This window comes from Aythya ferina, assembly GCF_964211825.1.
Source record: "Aythya ferina genome assembly, chromosome: 17".
NCBI classification, from domain to species: Eukaryota; Metazoa; Chordata; class Aves; order Anseriformes; family Anatidae; genus Aythya; species Aythya ferina.
This window is the reverse complement of record NC_140316.1, coordinates 12554593-12573874: the sequence shown is the minus strand read 5'-3', so window position 1 is coordinate 12573874 and position 19282 is coordinate 12554593. Positions and strand designations below refer to the sequence as shown.

At 38.9% G+C, this 19282-nt stretch overlaps 3 protein-coding genes across 4 annotated transcripts; 2 read left to right on the top strand and 1 right to left on the bottom strand.

Moving 5' to 3' along the window:
* Positions 1-56: 56 nt before the first annotated feature.
* On the bottom strand, positions 57-3329 carry EIF2B1 (eukaryotic translation initiation factor 2B subunit alpha). The gene is made up of 9 exons (XM_084539382.1): positions 3193-3329; positions 3009-3110; positions 2753-2889; positions 2551-2667; positions 1959-2071; positions 1769-1837; positions 1244-1319; positions 924-1049; positions 57-485 (listed from the first exon to the last, which is right to left on the bottom strand). Exons 1-9 carry the CDS (start codon positions 3287-3289, stop codon positions 330-332), a joined length of 993 nt encoding a protein of 330 aa, XP_084395508.1. The 5' UTR covers positions 3290-3329; the 3' UTR covers positions 57-329.
* GTF2H3 (general transcription factor IIH subunit 3) lies at positions 3206-8391 on the top strand. 2 transcript variants are annotated; one of them, XM_084539384.1, is made up of 13 exons: positions 3206-3335; positions 3487-3566; positions 3901-4007; positions 4401-4564; positions 4806-4868; positions 5124-5153; positions 5506-5534; positions 5619-5693; positions 6175-6228; positions 6923-6991; positions 7121-7256; positions 7338-7374; positions 7459-8391. In XM_084539384.1, exons 1-13 carry the CDS (start codon positions 3326-3328, stop codon positions 7526-7528), a joined length of 924 nt encoding a protein of 307 aa, XP_084395510.1. In that variant the 5' UTR covers positions 3206-3325; the 3' UTR covers positions 7529-8391. The 2 variants fall into 2 exon arrangements, with proteins under 2 accessions (XP_084395510.1, XP_084395509.1); XM_084539383.1 differs by having other exon boundaries at positions 3898-4007.
* Positions 8392-8592: 201 nt separating this feature from the next.
* Positions 8593-19241, top strand: TCTN2 (tectonic family member 2). The gene is made up of 18 exons (XM_084539379.1): positions 8593-8753; positions 9082-9195; positions 9478-9551; positions 10628-10823; positions 11052-11152; positions 11394-11590; positions 11815-11944; positions 12554-12689; positions 13394-13459; positions 14098-14226; positions 14883-14960; positions 15259-15339; positions 15727-15838; positions 16235-16338; positions 16757-16913; positions 17451-17576; positions 18068-18156; positions 18947-19241. Exons 1-18 carry the CDS (start codon positions 8678-8680, stop codon positions 19060-19062), a joined length of 2082 nt encoding a protein of 693 aa, XP_084395505.1. The 5' UTR covers positions 8593-8677; the 3' UTR covers positions 19063-19241.
* The last annotated feature ends 41 nt before the right edge of the window (positions 19242-19282 follow it).

The following is a 19282-nucleotide window of genomic DNA, read 5'->3' as shown; positions in this document are numbered from 1 at the left end:
CCCTTTCTTCAGGTATGTACCACAGATCAGTAAGTGACACCACACTTTACAATGAGTGAATGCACCATAAGGTATTTTATTTTACAGTATCAAAATACTCCACCCATCTTTAAAACATTTCAGGTCTTCAGAAGCTGTAGCGACTTTTTTTTTAATCAGTGGTCCATCCACTGGTAGTGCTTTGCCTTAAATTCAAGAAGGCTCATAGTTACTTTAATCCTTATAATGTTGTCTTCTTACCACATCCATATAACTTACATCATCTTCCAATTTTTTACAACTGTGATAGTCGTTGAAGATGACACATTCTGTACACAGTGTCCTTTTTGTTACAGATAGAGTTTAATAAGTTCATCACTGACAGCTGACGGAGTTAACACACCAAGGTCTGTAAACAGTAATGTGATCAGTGATGGTGATGTGTAGTCAATCCAGGGATGCTCCTCTGTTAGATTCTGACTTGTTTTCAGAGTGTCTGCTTTGTACTAGAAGGAAACGAGACCATTAGTTATTACACATCTGCAAGCTAAAACCCCTTTTGGGCAAGGGTGGTTGTGAGCAGATGTTTGTGGTAAAACTGAAGGAAGTCCATTTAAAAACAAGGTACAGGCTGCCACCTTGGTCCCAACTGTTTTGTCTTTTGTACAAACTACAGTTTGTAGTTCTGAAGTGTCTCAATCTAGCTATTTCTTGTCCTCAGCTACTCTTCTACACCAAAGGAACCACTTTAGGAAGTCAGTGATTGTATCAAGACAACTTACGGCTGTCTGACATTTGACTTTACAATGGAGCAACTCCATATTATGTCAAGTAAGCTAGAGTAGAGACATCCAAATAAATTAAGACATGCTCAGAAGAAAATTATTCATAGACACGTGAGTGGATCTTAGCCTGCTACGAAAAAAAAAATGCACTCCTCTTACCTTAAACTTATCTGGGACATCCTGTTGATTTAGAGGGAAAAGCCTCACAAACTTGAAACTTTCTGCTACCACATAAAATGGCTTATTCTGAGCTTTGGCGCACACAGCAATTTGATTTGTGCCAATCTGTGGAGACATGTAGAGAACAACATGCAGACTTATGCTAGTAGGACATAATATTGCAATATTTTCAACAACAAAAAACCTGACATACTGGATAACACCCCAACAGAGCAAGGATTTTTCAGAAATCCCTGAATTCTTCAAATTTTTAGAGTCCAGAGTTTACAGAATGTTATAGTAAACTCACTACTTATTACCTTGTTAATAATGCCTCCACTTTCAACTACACCTTCAGCACCAACTAAGACCAGGTCCACTTTCTCCATAATGTAGCTGTTGAAGGGGGGAAAAAAGGCATTTTGCACTTAAGCAAGAAGTGAGATTCAGAACTGTAATAGTTTTTGTCACATTTTGGATTTATACTAAGCAGTAGTTATTTAGTAGTTAGCTTAAAAAAACCCACAATGATAACACATGGGAAGTAGAAAAAAATGTAGCTGTTTTGTTTAGCACCTCAGTTCCTTTTTCCAAATATCCCCAAGACCTAAGATCCCTTAGGTCTGCCTCTATTCTTCATTCTAATAGGCAAACATCAAATACTTGTTTTGTAGTAGGCATATTCTGCTAATCATGCATCTAAAGGTGTAACTTGTTTAGCTTGTTTGATGACTATGACAAACTAAGGAACAATTTCTGTAGTTTGAACAAGCTGCTAGGAAACATACATATAATTCAAAATAAAATTGTGACAAACAATATTAAGGTTTAATGATCAGACTTACCCAACTGCAGCATCCAGAATCACAGTCACAGGAATGTCCAGCTTCCTCAGGGCTTTTGCCATTTTTTGCCTATTGAAATAACACATTTGAAGCTAAGAAGACTTATTTTAAAAAAAGCTACTAGGATATTTGACGCTAGCTGAAACTTAACCTGCTAACCAAGCTCAAACACAAATTAATGAATACTTGCCCTGCTTGGTCTGGCTGTGATTCAGTAACATAAACGCTGAATCGCTTCTTTGACTCAACAGCTGCTTCTAACACTCTGAGGACCACTCTTGAGTAGGCGTGTGTCAATATTCGCTGTCAGAAAAGATCAGATATTACTTTTTGCTGAACTTTAAAAAAAACTTTAGTTCTGTTAGTGGTGCCAGAGCTTTAATTCACACATCTGTCAACATTAAATAATAACATGATGTTTGTGTACTACAAAACACAGGATGGCAAACACTGTGAGATGGATGCTATGTGGCCAGCCCTGATGCTGTCAGGGGGTGACAACCCCCTAATACTTTAAATGGAAAGTTGATGTTGTGATGCTTCAGCACCTCATAGAAGTAGGCCACTGCTTAATGCTGAATTGCATGGGAACTGAAGTAGGGGAGGGCACAAGCCTTAACAAAATAAAGCAGTGGGTGATGTTATCCCTATGTACTTGCAGAAGCCGTATCAGACAACACTGTCATGAATGTGACTGAACTTCACTCCCCTCCTCTTCTTTTTTCCATCAGTGCAAGCAGCAAAGTGCCAGAACAAGAGCAGCCCAGCCTCGGCCTACTTACAGCACCGTCTCTGATGAACGGATGACAGAGCTTGGCGATTTTGTTCCTCGAGAGCGAGACCTTCCTCAGGAAAATCTCCCCGCGCTCGATCATGATTTCTTTGCATTTGGAGTAGTCCTGGAAGAGACGGTGAGGCGTCTGCTGCGAGCCCGCCGCATCTCGGTGCCAGCAGCGCGGCCGAGCGGGAGGCAGCCGCCCTTACCGAGTACTCCAGCGAGGTGAGGCTGATGAAGCGCAGGAAGAGCTCCCCGCCGGAGGAGACGGCCACCGAGGAGTCCACGCGTGACAGGGTCTCGATGGCGTCCAGCAGGCTGCTCCTCAGGCCCTGGATGGTCTCACCTGGCGTGTGTGGGGAGGGCAGAGAGAGGAGCGCGGTCAGGGCCGGGCCCGGGGGCTGGTGCCTGGCCCCGGGGGCTGGTGCCCGGTCCCCTCCTTATCCTGGGGGTCCCGGTGCCCACCTCGGTCCCGCTTGAGGAAGCCGAGCAGCGCGCGGATGGCGGCCACCGCCGAGGCCACGTCGGGGTCGTCCCTCAGCTGCGCCCTGAACGCCTCGATCAGGTCTGAAAGGGAAAAAGGAGGCGCCTCAGGCCCGGCCCGGCTCGGCCCAGCCCCAACCCAGACCCGCTCCGCGCCCCCCGTTACCGTCGGTGCTCATGGCCGCGCTCCCGGCCGCCTCCCCGCAGCCGTGGGCATGACGCGGCGCCCCTGGGCGTGACGTCACGCCGGGCCCTGACGCCATTTGGAAGCGCCTCGCAGCGGCGGCGGCGGCAGCGGCATGAGCGCGGGTGAGGCGGCGGCGGGAGGGAGGGAGGGAGGGAGCGGGCCGGCCCCGGGCAGGGGGGAGCTGAGGGCGGCCCTCAGGGGACCCGGTCCCGGCCCCTCAGAGCCGGCCCTGCCCCGGGGAGGCCACGAAGCACGGCGCTGTGTCTGTTGCAGACGATGAGCTGAGCCTGCTGGTCATCGTCATCGACACCAACCCCATCTGGTGGGGGAAGAGGGCGCAGGGGGAAGCGGAGGTACGGCTGCGGGGGCTGAGCTCGGAGGGAAAGGCTCCTTTTTTGCTTTTTTTCCTCAGTCTTATCGAGTGGGCAGCGAATGGGGGTAGCTTGGGGTTCCTGAGCAATGCTTGTCTGGTAGAGTGGATGTTAGAATGCCTTTTTAAAAAGACCTGCTGCTGTGTGTCCATCAAAGCCTTGTATGAATGCTCCTTATGAAGAAAGGAAGCTCCAGATCTTAAAACCCAAGTTCTTCCAGCTGCAGTTATTCCAAAGCTTTCTTGTAAATTGTTTAACTGTAGATATTATTGTGCCGTTTCTGATTTATTTCTTTATTTTTTATTTTTTTCAGCAGTTCACCCTATCAAAATGTATCGACGCAGTGATGGTACTGGGAAATTCACATTTGTTTATGAATCGTACCAACAAGCTTGCAGTAATAGCAAGTCACACACAAGAAAGGTATAGGTGCTTCTTACCTGTGTTAAAGTTTAAAGGGGGCTTTTCTATATATGTCTCTTGATACAGTGTAGGAGAAATAATTTGACTTAGTGCCTTACACAAAGCAAGAAAGAAACAATGAAAGTGACAAGTTTCTTATTTAAATGGGTATTTTTTTACCCAGATATTCATGTATCTCAGGATCTACATGTAAGTGCAGGAATGGTATGGATTTGCTTTTTTAAATGTCTTGGAAGGACAGTAAATGTTGGTATCACACCATTTGGGGTTTGAAGATTTCGTGCCCTAGGTTGCATCTTTAATGTCTAAATTATTTGAAATTATATTTCTGAATATTGCTGTTTAACAAGCTTAAAGTTGAAACAGAAATGCTTTTTACTTCCTTTCTTTCAGCCGTTTCTTGTACCCTGGGAAGCGCTGGGCTTTTGCTGATCTCCTTGGAGATGGCAGTAATTCTGTGGAATCTAATTGTTCTGGCAGCAAAGATGGAAAATATGAATTATTAACAGCAATAAATGATGCAATTGCAGAAGAGATTAAAGATCTCATGACAAAAAGTAAGGAAAATAAATTTCTAGGTTTAATATATTGAATTGCAGAGCACTTAGGCTATCAAGGAGTTTTAGGAATTTTCTTTATTTTGATAATCTAAATTTGAATATGTTTAGAGTAGATAAGTTTATTATGTTGCCACTTGTTGCCTGTCAATTAATCTAATATGCCAAAGATAAAACTTGTAGAATTTAGTATGGTCAGATTGAGCAACTGTCTTTGTAATTTCTGTAACTTGTATTGCAGCTGACATGAGGGGCCAGCAAACAGAAACTCTGTTAGCAGGATCACTTGCTAAAGCACTTTGTTGTATCCTTTTTATTACGGAACTTTCAAAACCTTTATCTGTTTTCTAAGACTGTTTCCTATAATATTAATTGTGCTTCAATATAGGCTTTACAATTACTGCATTTTATAATAACATTCAAAACTGAAATGTTTGCTTAATAACTGTGGGTCATGCTCACTAAAATGTGCGTCATTTACGGTGATGAATACATGGTACAGATATTGCAGTTACTTCCAAGGAATAGAACATAAATTCCTTAACATCATCTAATACAGATATTAACAAGATGAGCAAAGAGGTAAAAGGTAATCCCTTTCTTTTGAGTATTTACACAAATATGTAAATCAGAATAATAGAAGAAAATGCATAACGATCAACCTTGAAATTTCTAATCAATATTTAATTGTTTTTGGACAATAAATGAAATGGCCTGCTTTCATAATAACTCTGAATTAGTGTACAGATACTTGTCACACATTTCTGCTGCTCTCTATGCCACTGGTACTATAAGATAGTTTTGTGTATTTTAACTGAAATAATAAATGTAACACCTTAGGTGTTAGATACTTAACTGGAATGTTAAATGCTATAGAATTACAAGAGCAAACTACAAGGGATGAGCGTACTCATACATTTTATTTTCTTTTCAATACTTAGCCAATCAGGAAATGAAATCAAGGATTTTGGTAAGAGCTTTGCTGTTACTTTTCTGTTAGTCTTTAAATCTAGCGATACTATGTAGGTTAACAAGTCTGACTTGCTTTATTTAGGTCATAAAAGCTGCAGAAGACAGTGCATTGCAATATATGAATTTCATGAATGTGATCTTTGCAGCACAGAAACAGGTGAAGTTGTCATTTCATTTTGATCTTTTATTAATAAGTAAAAGCTTAAAAAAATGTTCATTTTTGTTATGATTGTGATCTGATTAAAGAATGCTTGAAAAGAAACCTGTCATGCTCAGGGGGAAAGCTAATCAAGCAGTAAATAAATAAATAAAATTTCACATCGCTACATCTTAACATAAAAGGTTTGCTAGACTAGTTTAAGATTCCTGTGTAAGTACAGACAGTAGCCTTTTGTCCTGCCTTGCAGGTAATGTGTACAAGGTACTTTTGCTGGTAGTTCTTTTAATGCCATGTGAGAGAACAGAGATGAGATTTGACTTTGTGTTCTGACCAAGGGAAAGAGCTTTGTTATTGCTGTGGTGGTCCTGCAGCTGTAAAAACATGTATGATGGTAACACTGGTGAGGGTACATTGTTCATAGCTGAATTTCTGTTGTTTTTTGTTTGTTTCTTCATGCTTTTAATCTCTTTGCTTGCAGAGTATTTTGATCGATGCCTGTGTCTTGGACTCTGATTCAGGTCTTCTACAACAGGTACAGACTTTATCTTTACTTGCTGTTTATGTGAATTCATAGGTACTTGATGCTAGGCAGTTTGTCATATTGTAAAGGGAAACATTACACCCTTTTATATGACATCTTTTGTGCCATTTTATTGTAACATAGATCTGTATTCCTTTCTTCTTCCTTTGGAACAATTACTATAAATTGTTTTCTTCTTTATAGGGCTAAACATATTTCATAGCAATTCACTTTGTTTTTTGAACAACAAAAACACAATGTGGGATAACACAGCAAATACTGTGAGCTTACTAGGGTGTAAATTATGCCTCACAGCACATTATTTGGAGATGCTGTTTTTCAGAATTCTTCTCAAAGGAGGATTGGGGAGGGTAATTAGCAAAAGCCTATAATTTTTTAGATATCACAGAGAGTATCACAGAGACTGAGGTGTGAGTTGAACAATTGAGATGAATGAGAATAACTTTTTTCATTTGTCTCTGGATGTGAGATCATAGTTTATTTTTACACTTTAAATGTTTATTTTCTTTTCATAAGAGCAAGAGAGATACTTCATGATGGGAACAGTTGCTACCATTTCAATTTTTCTCAGTACTTTCATTTCTAGTTCTTTGAAACATGCAGACCTTGAGCAGCATGTGGATATTTTAAATAATGTGTAAGTTTAATCAGACACAACAATCTGATCATGCTTTCTGTTTTCCAGGCCTGTGACATTACAGGTGGCATATACTTGAAAGTGCCCCATATGCCATCACTTCTGCAGTATTTATTGGTAAGATATTTAAAAAGCACTTCAAGTGTTTTTTCCTGTGTTAGATGTGAAATCTTACTGATTTCATTGACATGTTAATACAGCAGTACCCTTGCAATTTCTGAAATACATTTTCATTTATTTGTATAGTGGGTATTTCTCCCTGATCAAGAGCAAAGATCACAGCTTGTGCTTCCGCCTCCTATTCATGTTGACTATAGAGCTGCATGTTTCTGTCATCGAAATCTCATTGAAATTGGTTATGTATGCTCTGTGTGCTTGTCAAGTAAGTTTATAAATATCTAAGATTCTGATTTCTTAAATTCCAATGGAACTATTTTAATGACAGAAATTTTTTATTTTTCAGTATTCTGCAACTTCAGTCCTATTTGTAGTACGTGCGAGTAAGTGTTTCTTCTTGTTTCAGAGTTGGGTGTGAAAATACGTTCAGTGTATCTGATAGCTCTTTTTTTTTTTTTTTTTTTCAGGACTGCTTTCAAAATATCACTGCCACCTGTCATGAAAGCTAAGAAGAAGAAATTAAAGTTAGCTGCATAACAACACTACGTAAATACACCATTATCTCCTCCAGTAATTCCATGAAATGGAATGTACTAGAGAAATTGACGGCACTTTTTATAGGATATGAAAGAGAACTGTATGCAGTCTTACAACTTGTTTCTTACTGGATAAATATTTAAATCATATTTTCTACACAGTAACAAATCACTGTATTACCATGTAACCTGTGCTGTTTTAAGTACTAATTCTTAATTGTAATAGTAAGCAGAAGTTGCAGCTTGTTAAGATGTAGATCTTGCAAAGTTAGAAGGTATTCTTGCCATTGCAAAGCTTCTACCTCCAAGTTATTTTCAAAGATAAAGCTCTGATTAGTTTTAGTCCTATGTTGGTGTAAAGATAAGTTATGACTACTCCTGATGTGTAGGTTCTGAGTCTTAGCACTGTGTTATTTGGGGACTTTGACATTGTTAACCTTTGCTACCTATTTTTTGAGTGAAACAGGCTCAGTTTCAGAATAAAGAAACAAAAATTTTCAAGATGGTTTAGAAATACCCCCCTTCCATTTAAAGATGTTAATTCCTCTGCACGTGCACACTCGCATGTTTTATATTCTTTTATTCCCTTTGATTGTGATTTTCTCCCAGTTGTGTTCTAACTAGTCTTCTCAAAGGAATACAGAAAGTTGTTATTTCCTACTTAAAAGAACTTTTCTTTCTTAAGGTGCATACAGGAATTTGTGTAGTCTCAACGCTTGCATCATCAGGTTTTTATCAGCATAACTTGTAATCAGGGCCCAACTCTTACTGGCTTGTTTCATCTCCGAAAGCCATTTTGTTTGAAGCCTGTATTTATACTTTGTATAAACCATTTGTAATAAAACCTGCTCCTTTTCTCATACAGTTACTGCTGTGGCTATCAGATATTTTTACGGGTAAGCCACGCGGACTTGTTACAATTCCACTGTGTAACAGCAGAGGAGGGTTGGGCAGGGAGGACATCTCTGTGGAGGAGTCGTGAGGGACCCCGGGCCCGGCCTCGTCCCGCTGGTGGCGCTGCGGTGCCCGCCCTGAGGTGCCGAGGGCCCCGCCGCCTTCCCGCCCCTTCCCGTTGCCATGGCGCCGCGCTGCCGCCGCAAAATGGCGGCCGGCCGCCCGGCTTCTCTGCGGCGGAGCCCGCCCTGACGCCATGGCGGTAGTGGGCCTCGGGGCGCTGCTGCTGCTGCTGCTGATGGCAGCGGCAGCACCGCGGGCTGGGCAGCCCGGTGGGTGCCGGGGGGCGAGGGGAAAGCTGCTGAGGGGAGGAGACGCGGGGGGCAGAGTGGGACCTTCCCCGGCTGACTGGCGATGGGCTGGGGAGGGAGGGCACGGAGCCCCCGAGGGGTGGCGTGGGGACGTGCACAATGTAAATACAGTCCTGTGGTAGGCAGCACGGGATGATTTGTGACTTTTGTGGCAATTTAAAGTATGGAAGGGTGTAAGAAGCCTAAATGTGAGACCTGAATGCATCTTACAGATAGTGTCTTTTTCAATTTCTACGTGTATTAAGATGTGTTCCCCCCCCCCCCCCCCCCCTTTTTTTCTTCTTTTTAGTGTTTCAGCCTTCGTTTATCCATATGTCTGGGCTAAGAGTTAATTCGTTTTTTCATGGAAATTCTTCAGGAGTTAATTTTTATATAATTTTAAATCCTATAGATGAAGAGACAGGTAAGAAAACTTTTTTTTCCCCCCTGAAGTAGCATATAAATTCTCTTTATTTTTTTCCTGCTAAAGTTACTGGAGCAATAGGAGTTCATTTACTACTTTAACAGTTACTAAAATAGTAACTCCTAAGGACTTCTGCTGGTTAAACCCTTAGTCCTCTGTCAGCTTGTCAGCTGAGCTTAAGGATGTGCCTACCTGAAGCCATGGGAGAAATTTAAATTTACTACTGATTCTTTTCAGTCTTTTCTAAATGAAAACACAGTATATATTTTTATTTTAATATAGGAAAATTGCAAGTTTCAAATTGCAGTGGAAGTAAAACAGCTGGTGATTGGAATTTGAGCGTAACACCTGGTGTGGTATGTAAAATACTGATTCTTCCCTAAAATAGGAAGGATTGGACTATCATACGTTAAGGGCTAATGAAATGTCAACAAAATGTTAATTTATTGGCAACCTGGTTTGCGTGTCTTGCCCTTGCGTTTTTCCTTGATATAACTTGATATACAAAGCTGGTGAAGGGCCTGGAACGCAAGTCCTGTGAGGAGCAACTGAGGGCACTGGGGTTGTTTAGTCTGGAGCACAGGAGGCTCAGGGGAGACCTCACTGCTCTCTACAACTACCTGAAAGGAGGTTGTGGGGAGCTGAGGGTTGGTCTCTTCTCACAGATATTAGCAATAGAACAAGTGGGAATGGCCTCAAGTTGTGCCAGGGGAGGTTCAGGTTGAAAATTAAAAGAAATCTCTTCTCAGAAACAGCAGTCAGGCAAAGGAACGGGTTGCCCAAGGAGGTGGTGGAGTCACTGTCCCTGGGGGTGTTCAAGGAAAGGTTGGACCAGGTGCTTAGGGACATTTTTTAGTGGGTGATAGTGGTGGTAGGGTGATGGTTGGACCAGATGATCTTGGAGGTCTTTCCCAACCTTAATGATTCTGTAGTTCAAGACTGTTATAGGTCTACTGGAAGGAGCTGGTAATACAACAGCATTTTTATATAGCATGAGCTATATAAAACATCTGTTACAATTGTCTTCAGTGTTAGTTATGTTACATATAATTCTTTAAGGCTTTTGTCAACTCTGTAGTCATTTTAACCTTCAGCTGAAGGTAGCTATAAAAACTGAAATTTACTTTTTTGGTCATTTGTTCTTTTCTTTAAAGCTATGTGTACGATTTCTGAGGGAACTTGTTCTGCACGGATTCCTTACAATTCCATGTACAGTTAATATACTCGCTTTATTTGCATATTCCAGTAGCATACCCTTTGTCATTCTGACTTCAACAAACATCTGATTTTTATATTGGAAGAATATCATTGCATTGTGGCGCTGACAAAGTGGTACCGAAACTTCTCTTTCGGGAACTGATGAGTGATACAAATAAGATACAAATTTAATACAAGTTGTCATATCTGTCAAACTTTATTCTGTGTTTTTCAGGACACATCCAAAGTGGTCATAGACTTGACTAGAAATCTTCAGTTGTGTTTGCCCAATGCCACTGACTGCTGCACAACACCTCTCTGTGTGCTGGAAACACTTCAGGTTTTAGCTTGCCATGATTCAGTGGTACTGGCACATCTCCTGATTCAAGCTGAAATATATGCCAACTCCTCTTTTACAGGAAACGTGTCAGGTAAGTGTTTAGATATATTCAAGAAGAAATTGTATTTTCTTTTCCTCTATATATGAAAAAAGAAAATCTGGGACTTCAGCAGCAATGATTGATCCTTAGTAATTGTTAATCAAATTTAACAAAGGATTTATACACGGTTGGAATAAACTGTAATGTGCAGGGCCTACTTCTTGGGATTCTAGTTCATGTGGTTTAATTTGTCTCTTCTTTTTTTGTAATTATTTTTAGAAGATGCATCTGTCATCCCTAACCAGGTGTTTCAGCCCTTGGGCCCTTGTCCTTGTGACCTGACAGATGGAGCTTGTGATGTCCGTTGTTGCTGTGATCGGGTACTTATTTCATACTAAACTTTGAAATGTTTCCAAAGTTTCTAGGCTCTGGGGAAAGTGAGGAGAGGGAGAGGTACTGAATATTTCAAGCTAGAAGAAGGGCTTGTCTGGGTTTTCTGGTATTTCTTATAGTATATAACATATCTCTTTACAAACCTGGTTTGTTTAACTGTGAGTAGGCTGTAATGGCTTTGGTAATGCAATTACTGAGCTAAAAAGTGACTGCTCTTTTCCCTTTCAGGAGTGTACACCAGATTTGAAGCAGTTATTCAATGAATCATGTTTCACTGGAGTGTTTGGTGGGGATGTAAACCCACCTTTTAATCAGCTGTGCTCTACAAAGACAGATGAATATACTCCTGATTGGTTTCCCTTCCTTTGCGTGCAGTCTTCTCTTAACAATACACCATTTCTTGGCTACTTTTATCATGGCTCTATGTAAGTTTTATTTTTTTTTTCTCCACACATGCATTAGCTGTGCTACTGAAACTAACTTGTTTTTTATAATGAAAGCTATTTTGTAACTGGAATTTTAAGGTGTGAATTTTAAATGGTAATGGAGAAATATAATTGGTACTATATGAAAACATGGTATTTGAGAGCAGATGTATAATTATTTGCGTGAGATAGGGAGTAAAGAATTGTTTCATTTTTGAACTTAGTTGCAGATCTACACCAAGAGTTCCTTCATTTAAGATCCCTTTACAAACGCCTCATGCGAAAGTTTTCACTGGTTACAGTCAAGGAGATCCAATTATGACAGAAGAAAACGAGTACTTTACCATCCCCCAGGTAATCATGTCCTGTTTAGGAGCTTCTGATTCCTCTTGGCTTGTTTGGCATTCTCTATCACATTCCTTACGTCTTTGTAACCAAATTCTGAAACTTGCTGTTTTGAACTGGTAAAAAATATTTTTCACCTAGCACAAAATCATTATTAAAAAGAACATTATCCTTCCTGTTTTCCCTACCCAACTCCCAAAATGGTAATGTTTTAATTATTTCAAGAGGTAAAAACAAGCTTGGCACCCCAATTAGTAGTTTATGGCTTATCATATTTCTGTATGTTATTTGTCTGTTATATTGTGGAGTACTATAGTTGTTTTCCTCTTGTCTCATCTGGCTGTATTCTTTTAATTCCTTCTGCATTATAGAGAGAGGCTTGTTAGTTATAATTAGTTTGACAAATTGAGATGAAGCTGGACTGTGCATTATAACTATTTTGAAAGCTGTCCATTTTAAATTGTAACCTCTTTTGTGATGTTTTGCTAACATCAGATCACTTGTTTGTCAGTCATATATGGCTGTAGTACATATTTGGATCATTTCACTGACAAATAGTTTTAAAATGAAATGCAAGAAAAAAGCCCAACGTACGTATTTCTGTTGAATTACCTGCAGCAATCCATGGCGGGGCAGTGTGTTGGAAATGCCCCTGTAGCTTATCTTCATGACATTGATGTTAAGTGCCTCACTGATCTAACATCTTACAAAGAAGGACTGCCCCATGATGTGAGAATAAACAGTGGTACAGGAGGTATGTTGCATTAACCCTAACAGAAATGTATTGTATGTTTTCCCAGCTGATAGAACAAAAGAAACCGGAGGACTTCTGACATGTCAGCTACGTGTAATATCATTGATACCTGGTAGCTGTAGTTCAGCATTTGGGGATGCTCTAATCAGCATTTAGGGTGATTTCTTACAGCCTTCTAACAAGATTCCCACAGTTACCCAGGACTTAAGATATAAGAAATAAACGGGAAACAAAAGCCAATCCCATTGTCTGTTTCTGGTGACTCATACTGAGTATGGCTACACATGACAGAATAAAGCATCTCTTGCTGTTGTTTTGCAATTGTTGCAGAGCCCTTTTTCTGTCAAAAGGGTGCAGTATCATTTTAGAATTGGTGAGAGGTGCTTTTTTCTGCATTAACAAAGCATATACTTAGGAAGTGTCTTTCTGGAGTTCGAGATGGCATTATTAACAGCATGAAGATAATTTATTTTATACCGCCTAATTAAGTTGTCTAATTTTTTAATCTATACTACCTTTGTAAGATCCAGAGATAATTAGCTATGCTCTCATAATACATAAACAGTTCGGTCCTTTACCAAAAGTAATTTTCTAAATAATTTTCTGCTCCATTTCCATAATAAAAATGATTGTACCTTGGATGTGAAAATACTACCTATTAGTCAGGATTACTGCAGTGTTTTTTTTTTTTTTTTTATTCTCAGACTTCATCCAACAAAATGTGATCTATAGGACCATCGCTGACATGGGCAAATTCATTGCTAAAAGCGGTATGTCTCTTCCGTTTAATAAGTGCACTTCTTACCGAACCTGGATGATACAGTTGATTTTGATGCCTAAAATGTTTACCTGCATTGATTCTTAGGAGGGATCTTGTATGTCTTCTAGTACTCAAATAAGTAAGTGACAGGGCATGTGGTCTGTGTAAGCTCTTGTGCCTCTTTAGGGACCCTTTTCAGTCAGTGAAGCAGCTCTTTGATGTAGAACAGTGGCTCCCAGTTGGTGTGTGTGTACCGCAGCACAGATGAAGTGTTGAAACCAAGCTGGTGTGTTTGTTTTTTTCTGGGCAGTTATATTCCTCTTAGTGGGATGAGATGAAATTAGAGGGAGTCCTGTGTCCAGAGAGCCCCATCAACTGATGAAATAAAGCCCAGTGCTGGGCTCTTGAGGCTTAGCTATGAAAGGACTTGCAACTACAGATGTTAAAACATTGATAAGCCAGAGGACTGTGCTGTAAGTGCAGCATTCTGACCTTATATGATGGCACTTAAACAGTAAAATAATTCTCTAAAAGATCAATGTTATAATTTCCAGAATTTTGGTAGAGATTTTTAAGGTGTTCTTCATTTATTATACAGCTTTGTAATTAGCAATGCTTTTAATTGTGTGGCTTTCTTTTCTTCTGCAGAAAGCCTTCCTACTACTGAGATTGTGTGTCAAAATGTAACGTTCGCAGAGAATTATACGTTCATTTGCAAAGATGAGAACATAGAGGGAATAAATGTCACAGTCTTCCTTGGACGTTTATGTGATGGAGGTATCATGATACTTCTTTTACAGATTTTTGACTTACTTTTATAGAATATAATAGAATAGTTCAGTTCGGCAGGGCCTTCGAAGAGCATTTAGTCCAACTGCCTGACTACTTCAGGGCTAACCAAGAGTTGAAGCATATTAATAAGGGCACCGTACAAATGCCTCCTGAAGACTGACCGGCATGGGGCATTAACCACCTCTCTAGGAAGCTGTTTCTGGTGTTTGACCACCCTCACAGTGAAGAATTTTTTCCTAACATCCAGTATGAATCTCCCCTGGCACAGCTTTGTGCCATTCCCATGCATCCTGGCATTGGCTACCAGAGAGATTCTTCTTTTGTTCCCCTCCTCAGGAAGTTATAGAGAGCAATGAGGTCACCTCTTGGCCTCCTTTTCTCCAGGCTAGACAACACTTTTTTTTTTTTTTCTTCAGCATGAAAATTCTTTTAATAGACTGTCATAATTAGTTATTCTTCTTAAAAAGAATTTTCTTTGGATTCTGGAAGAAAATTTATGGGTCTGATTTCTATTAATTTCTATTATTTTGAATCTTATGTTACTAATGAAGGGTGGAAGTTTGCATCCTATATACAGTTGAACAGAATACTTCTTGTTAATTTACTTATTTAAAAGTAAAGTCATTTTTTTATTTTACCAGAAATACTGACGCAGAGATTCACAGCCAAATTTGTAAGTTTGAAGAGTAATAATGCAGAAGAACTGTCTGGGAATCCAGGTATTAGTTCTTTATTTTGCTTCTTAAATTAATATTTTTTTGTCCTTGACTGACCATCATCAGTGACCATATTTTATACCTCTTTCATACTTTGTTATGTTGCTAGCCTCACTCTCCTATCTTCATTGTACTGTCAGTTGTAATAGTGGTGATTGGCTTTTAGGCTAAGCATTGATTATTTTAAGTGAGGCTACTGTAATGGAAAAGCGTTTACTGTAAGACTGTTGATATGTATTATTAAAACAATGTCAATGCTTGTAGATTCTTACAAAATGTTTGCAATTTCTCCTACATTTAGGTTATCAAGTTGGGAAACCAGTGAGAGCTGCAAATATGAATGCTTCTGATACTTCTGGCAGCCTAAACATTTTTCAGCCAGGTACTGACTTGCGAGGTTGCAACTTCAACTTCTTTTGCTGCTAAAATGCTTTTTATTTTGTCCATATTTTACTTCAGAATCTCCTCTAAGCCAAATTTTGCTTTTTCTAGACTATTTCATAGCCTTCATTCAAACTTCATTGAGAAAGCCTGTATTAAATACCTGTGTTAGTGAGTACAATGTACTTTAGGTATCCAAATATATTGCAAAGGAGACAATTGCAATGGAATTTAATATCAATATTTCCAGTTGAACGGACTTGAATCTATTTGAATTATGCTACTTAGTGTTTTGCATCCTAATACTTGATATTTTTGCACAAAATTGAAAGCTAGAGATGAAAAGGTAAATATGAGAAACCTCTAATAATATGTTTTTGATTTACAGCTGGGAGAGGTTTATGTACATCAGCAACCGATACACCAGTTTTGTTTGGATTAGATTCCTTCTCTGGATGCATACTAGAAGTTGGTATTAATGAAGACTGCACACTTTTAAGGTGAGCTACACAAGATGAATTGTTTTTCCCTGTATCCCTCTTGCTGCTCCTTACGTGATTTTCTACAAGTTTCTACTATCAACACTGATACGTTCTTTTTAAATGTTCTTGCATACATCTCAGCTTTCTGTGGTTGAGATCATAAAAATCTCTTGTGGTTGAGATTATAAAAATTGTTTCACTCAGATTTCCTCGTATTCAAGTGAGGATTACGTTGGTGTGGGATACTTTGTCATTTTGTACCTTTAGCAGATAACTCAATACTTGAAGCTTGTTTTAACTAAATGATAGCATCTTTCTGAGGAAACTGTTGTTATGATATAATAATACTGTAACCCAGAGTGGTTTACACTATAGATTTACTTTTTGCTTAATATATAATGTTTTTATTTTCAGAGGAAATGTAACTGAAAGATTGAATTCGTTAATACAAGCTACTCATGTTGGAAAGAGGAGCAATTCAAGTTACAGTGATGTAAATGACTGGGTGGAAATTATACGTAAGTCAGGTTTATGTTGTTATTCATAGTCTAAATGTTTAAAATATACTCTTGTAGTATGATTAAATCATCTCAAAATATAATCCAAATGTAAAGTCAAATGCCTGAAGATACTGATCTGTGTCTGGATCCATCCGTCCATCCATGTATACATTCACGTGCACACACACACATAACTTCACATGTATATTTATACTGCAGTAAGATGATTACAACTGTCAGTCAGTAGATATAGTAACTTGGTATTTTTAGTTCTCTGTGGATAAACTATTCCTTTATGTATATTTACATAGAAAAAATGTTTTTGCTGTATTCCTGTGGGACAGTTAACAACGTTTCACTGGAATGTGATGATAATATAATTACTGAAAAGATAATATTTTCTATAATATTTTAATTTAACTCTGTTCTTCCACAGGTCTTGATCCATTTAATCCTAATACAAGTGTGAGCACTGGAAACTTGAAAGGCATTTGTCCAGATATTCCTGCAAATCTGAATATTCGCATAATTTTTGCAGATGTGGGTGCAGTACAAGGGATTCCCCGTCAAGAGATACTTGCTGTGCAGATTAGGTAGAACAGACCTGTGTCTGGCTATTTGATAAATGTTTCATTTTGAGACTCACTTATGTGTCATACTCAGATTAAATTTTACAAACATACACATTATTTCCAATTTTTACATGCCTTGTACTTGTATTTGGAACACAAATTCTTTTGAACCCAACCGGAGGCTGAAACTTAGGTTTGCATGTCTTCTTCTGAAATTAAAAAAAATAAATAAAAAAAAAATAAATGGTGATCAGCAGGCAAGTGAAGAGCTGCTTCTTGAGAGCTGTGGTAAATGTTTTCTTCTTTCTTGAAATGGAGGAGTTTCATATTGCAAACACTTTTCTTTTTTTTTTTTAAGTCAATCCAAATCAAATAAATACATTGTGTTCAATCTATCTCTTTTTCCAGCCTTTGTACATTCTCCCTCTGCACAGTGTTGAGAATCCATCAATCATCAACCTCCTTCAAAATAGTGTGTAGTTTGTCCTTTTATGGTTATGTTTAGGCTCTGCATTTCCACTTTACAGCCCTTTAGTAATGTTATTCATGTTCTTACAGTTACTCGACTGTCATATGGCAATTCCAGTGTGGGCTTACCTGTGAAAACACTGTCAGCTTTCTTCCCATCACTGCTTCTGTTCAGTTCATCAAAGTGCCAGCTCAGCCACCGATTCCAATGACAAGGTAATTCTTGTATTTAAAAAAACAACACAAAAACTTGTCATTTAGTTAAGCAGATGTAATGTAAAATGCATTGATCAAAAGATTATTTTGGTTTGCTGGAGTACAGAGCATGAAGGACTGCTTCTAATATTTATTGAGTAACAGTTTTGTAGGTGAGGATCTCCCCAGAAGCACGCAGTGTGGGAAGGCCTGTAAATTACTCTGCCAAGTTGTCATTTGGTTTTGGCAGAAAGCATCCGTGCCTTTTATTTGAGTGAGCAGAGATTGTTGTGTGAGGCTCCTAAACTATTGTCTGAAGATTTGCTCATCACAAAAAGAAACACCTGGCTAAAGATGGCAGATAGGGAATAAAAAGGGGCTTCTGTTTTGTTAGAGGAACTAGAAGCTTGCGTTTTTTTTTCTTTCCTGTAACCTGGCCACTTTTCCAACTCTTTTTTTCTATTTGTCCTAGTGTTCTGGTGGTATTGTAGGTAATAGACATGTTTTTTCAGGTTTCAGATTAATTATACAGAATTTGACTGCAATCGAAATGATGTTTGCTGGCCACAACTCTTTTATCCAGTGACACAGTTCTACACAGGTAAGAATAATAAGCAATGTGGAATGCCATGAACTGGCTGTATTTTTTTGAAACATAACTAAATGTGTGGATTTTTTCTGAAATAATAGTTTGTAGTAGGAAATTGGAATTTCAAAAATGTGCTCCAAAAGTTGGGTTACATTTCTTTCTTACTAATGCATTAATTTCTTAGTTATGCTTGCATAAAAGTAACTGCTAAGAGTGCTTTGCTGATTGAAATTTTGTGAGCATCTGTTCAACAGATTCTTTTTCATGCTTGTTTACAGTTGGGAGGGAGGTATGCTTTCTAGGGAAAACATTGCTTTATGATAGGGTTCTGTTTCTGTGTCTTGTGGTAATTGTGGCATTGCATTAGTGTGGGCTGTTGCCCATGAAGGGAGACTCTCATTTTGCCAGTACGTGCTGTTCTGTCTACCCACGGAAGCTGCAGCAAAATCTTGCCATGTTGGTAAGAGAGAGACCTTTGAAGTTTCGTTTGTGAACAACTGTGATGGATTATGTCTCGTGGGAGGCTGTATAGATTAAGTATCTGGCATTTCAGAGGGCATCAAAGGCACTTGGACTCTGTTCTGAAAGCTGCATGGACAGAAGCACGTGTCTATTACCTGTACTTCAGGGACTCAAGTTCTACAAAATACAAGATTTTATAAACACAAAGGAACTTCTTTGTTTTATACTGTTATTTTATTCAGGTTATATATATACTTAAATCTGTATCTGACAGTGGGTTGATGTCCAAATTGAAGCTTAGTTTGTGCTTATACTTTATCTTTTTTTTTTTTTTTTGCAGGAGAACCCTATTCCCAATGTCTCGCTAAGGGCCTGTCACTGGCATTTCTTGTTTTCCTTGCAGCAATTTTGAGTAACCCTTGGTTTTCTAAAGTATGGGATAACTTCTTGATTTAGAAACGTTGATGTAAAGAAAACCACTTTGTAAATATTTTAAGTACATTTTGGTAAAATTTATGGATGGATATTGCATTTTACAGACGTTTTATATGAACACTTAAAAGACGCATGAAATGAGTGCTTGTAGGGTGCACAGAAACTGGCTGTATTAATAAAAAATGGAAGTGGTAAATTAATTTTGGGTGCTGGAGCATTTGGTGCAGCAAGAGTGCAGAGC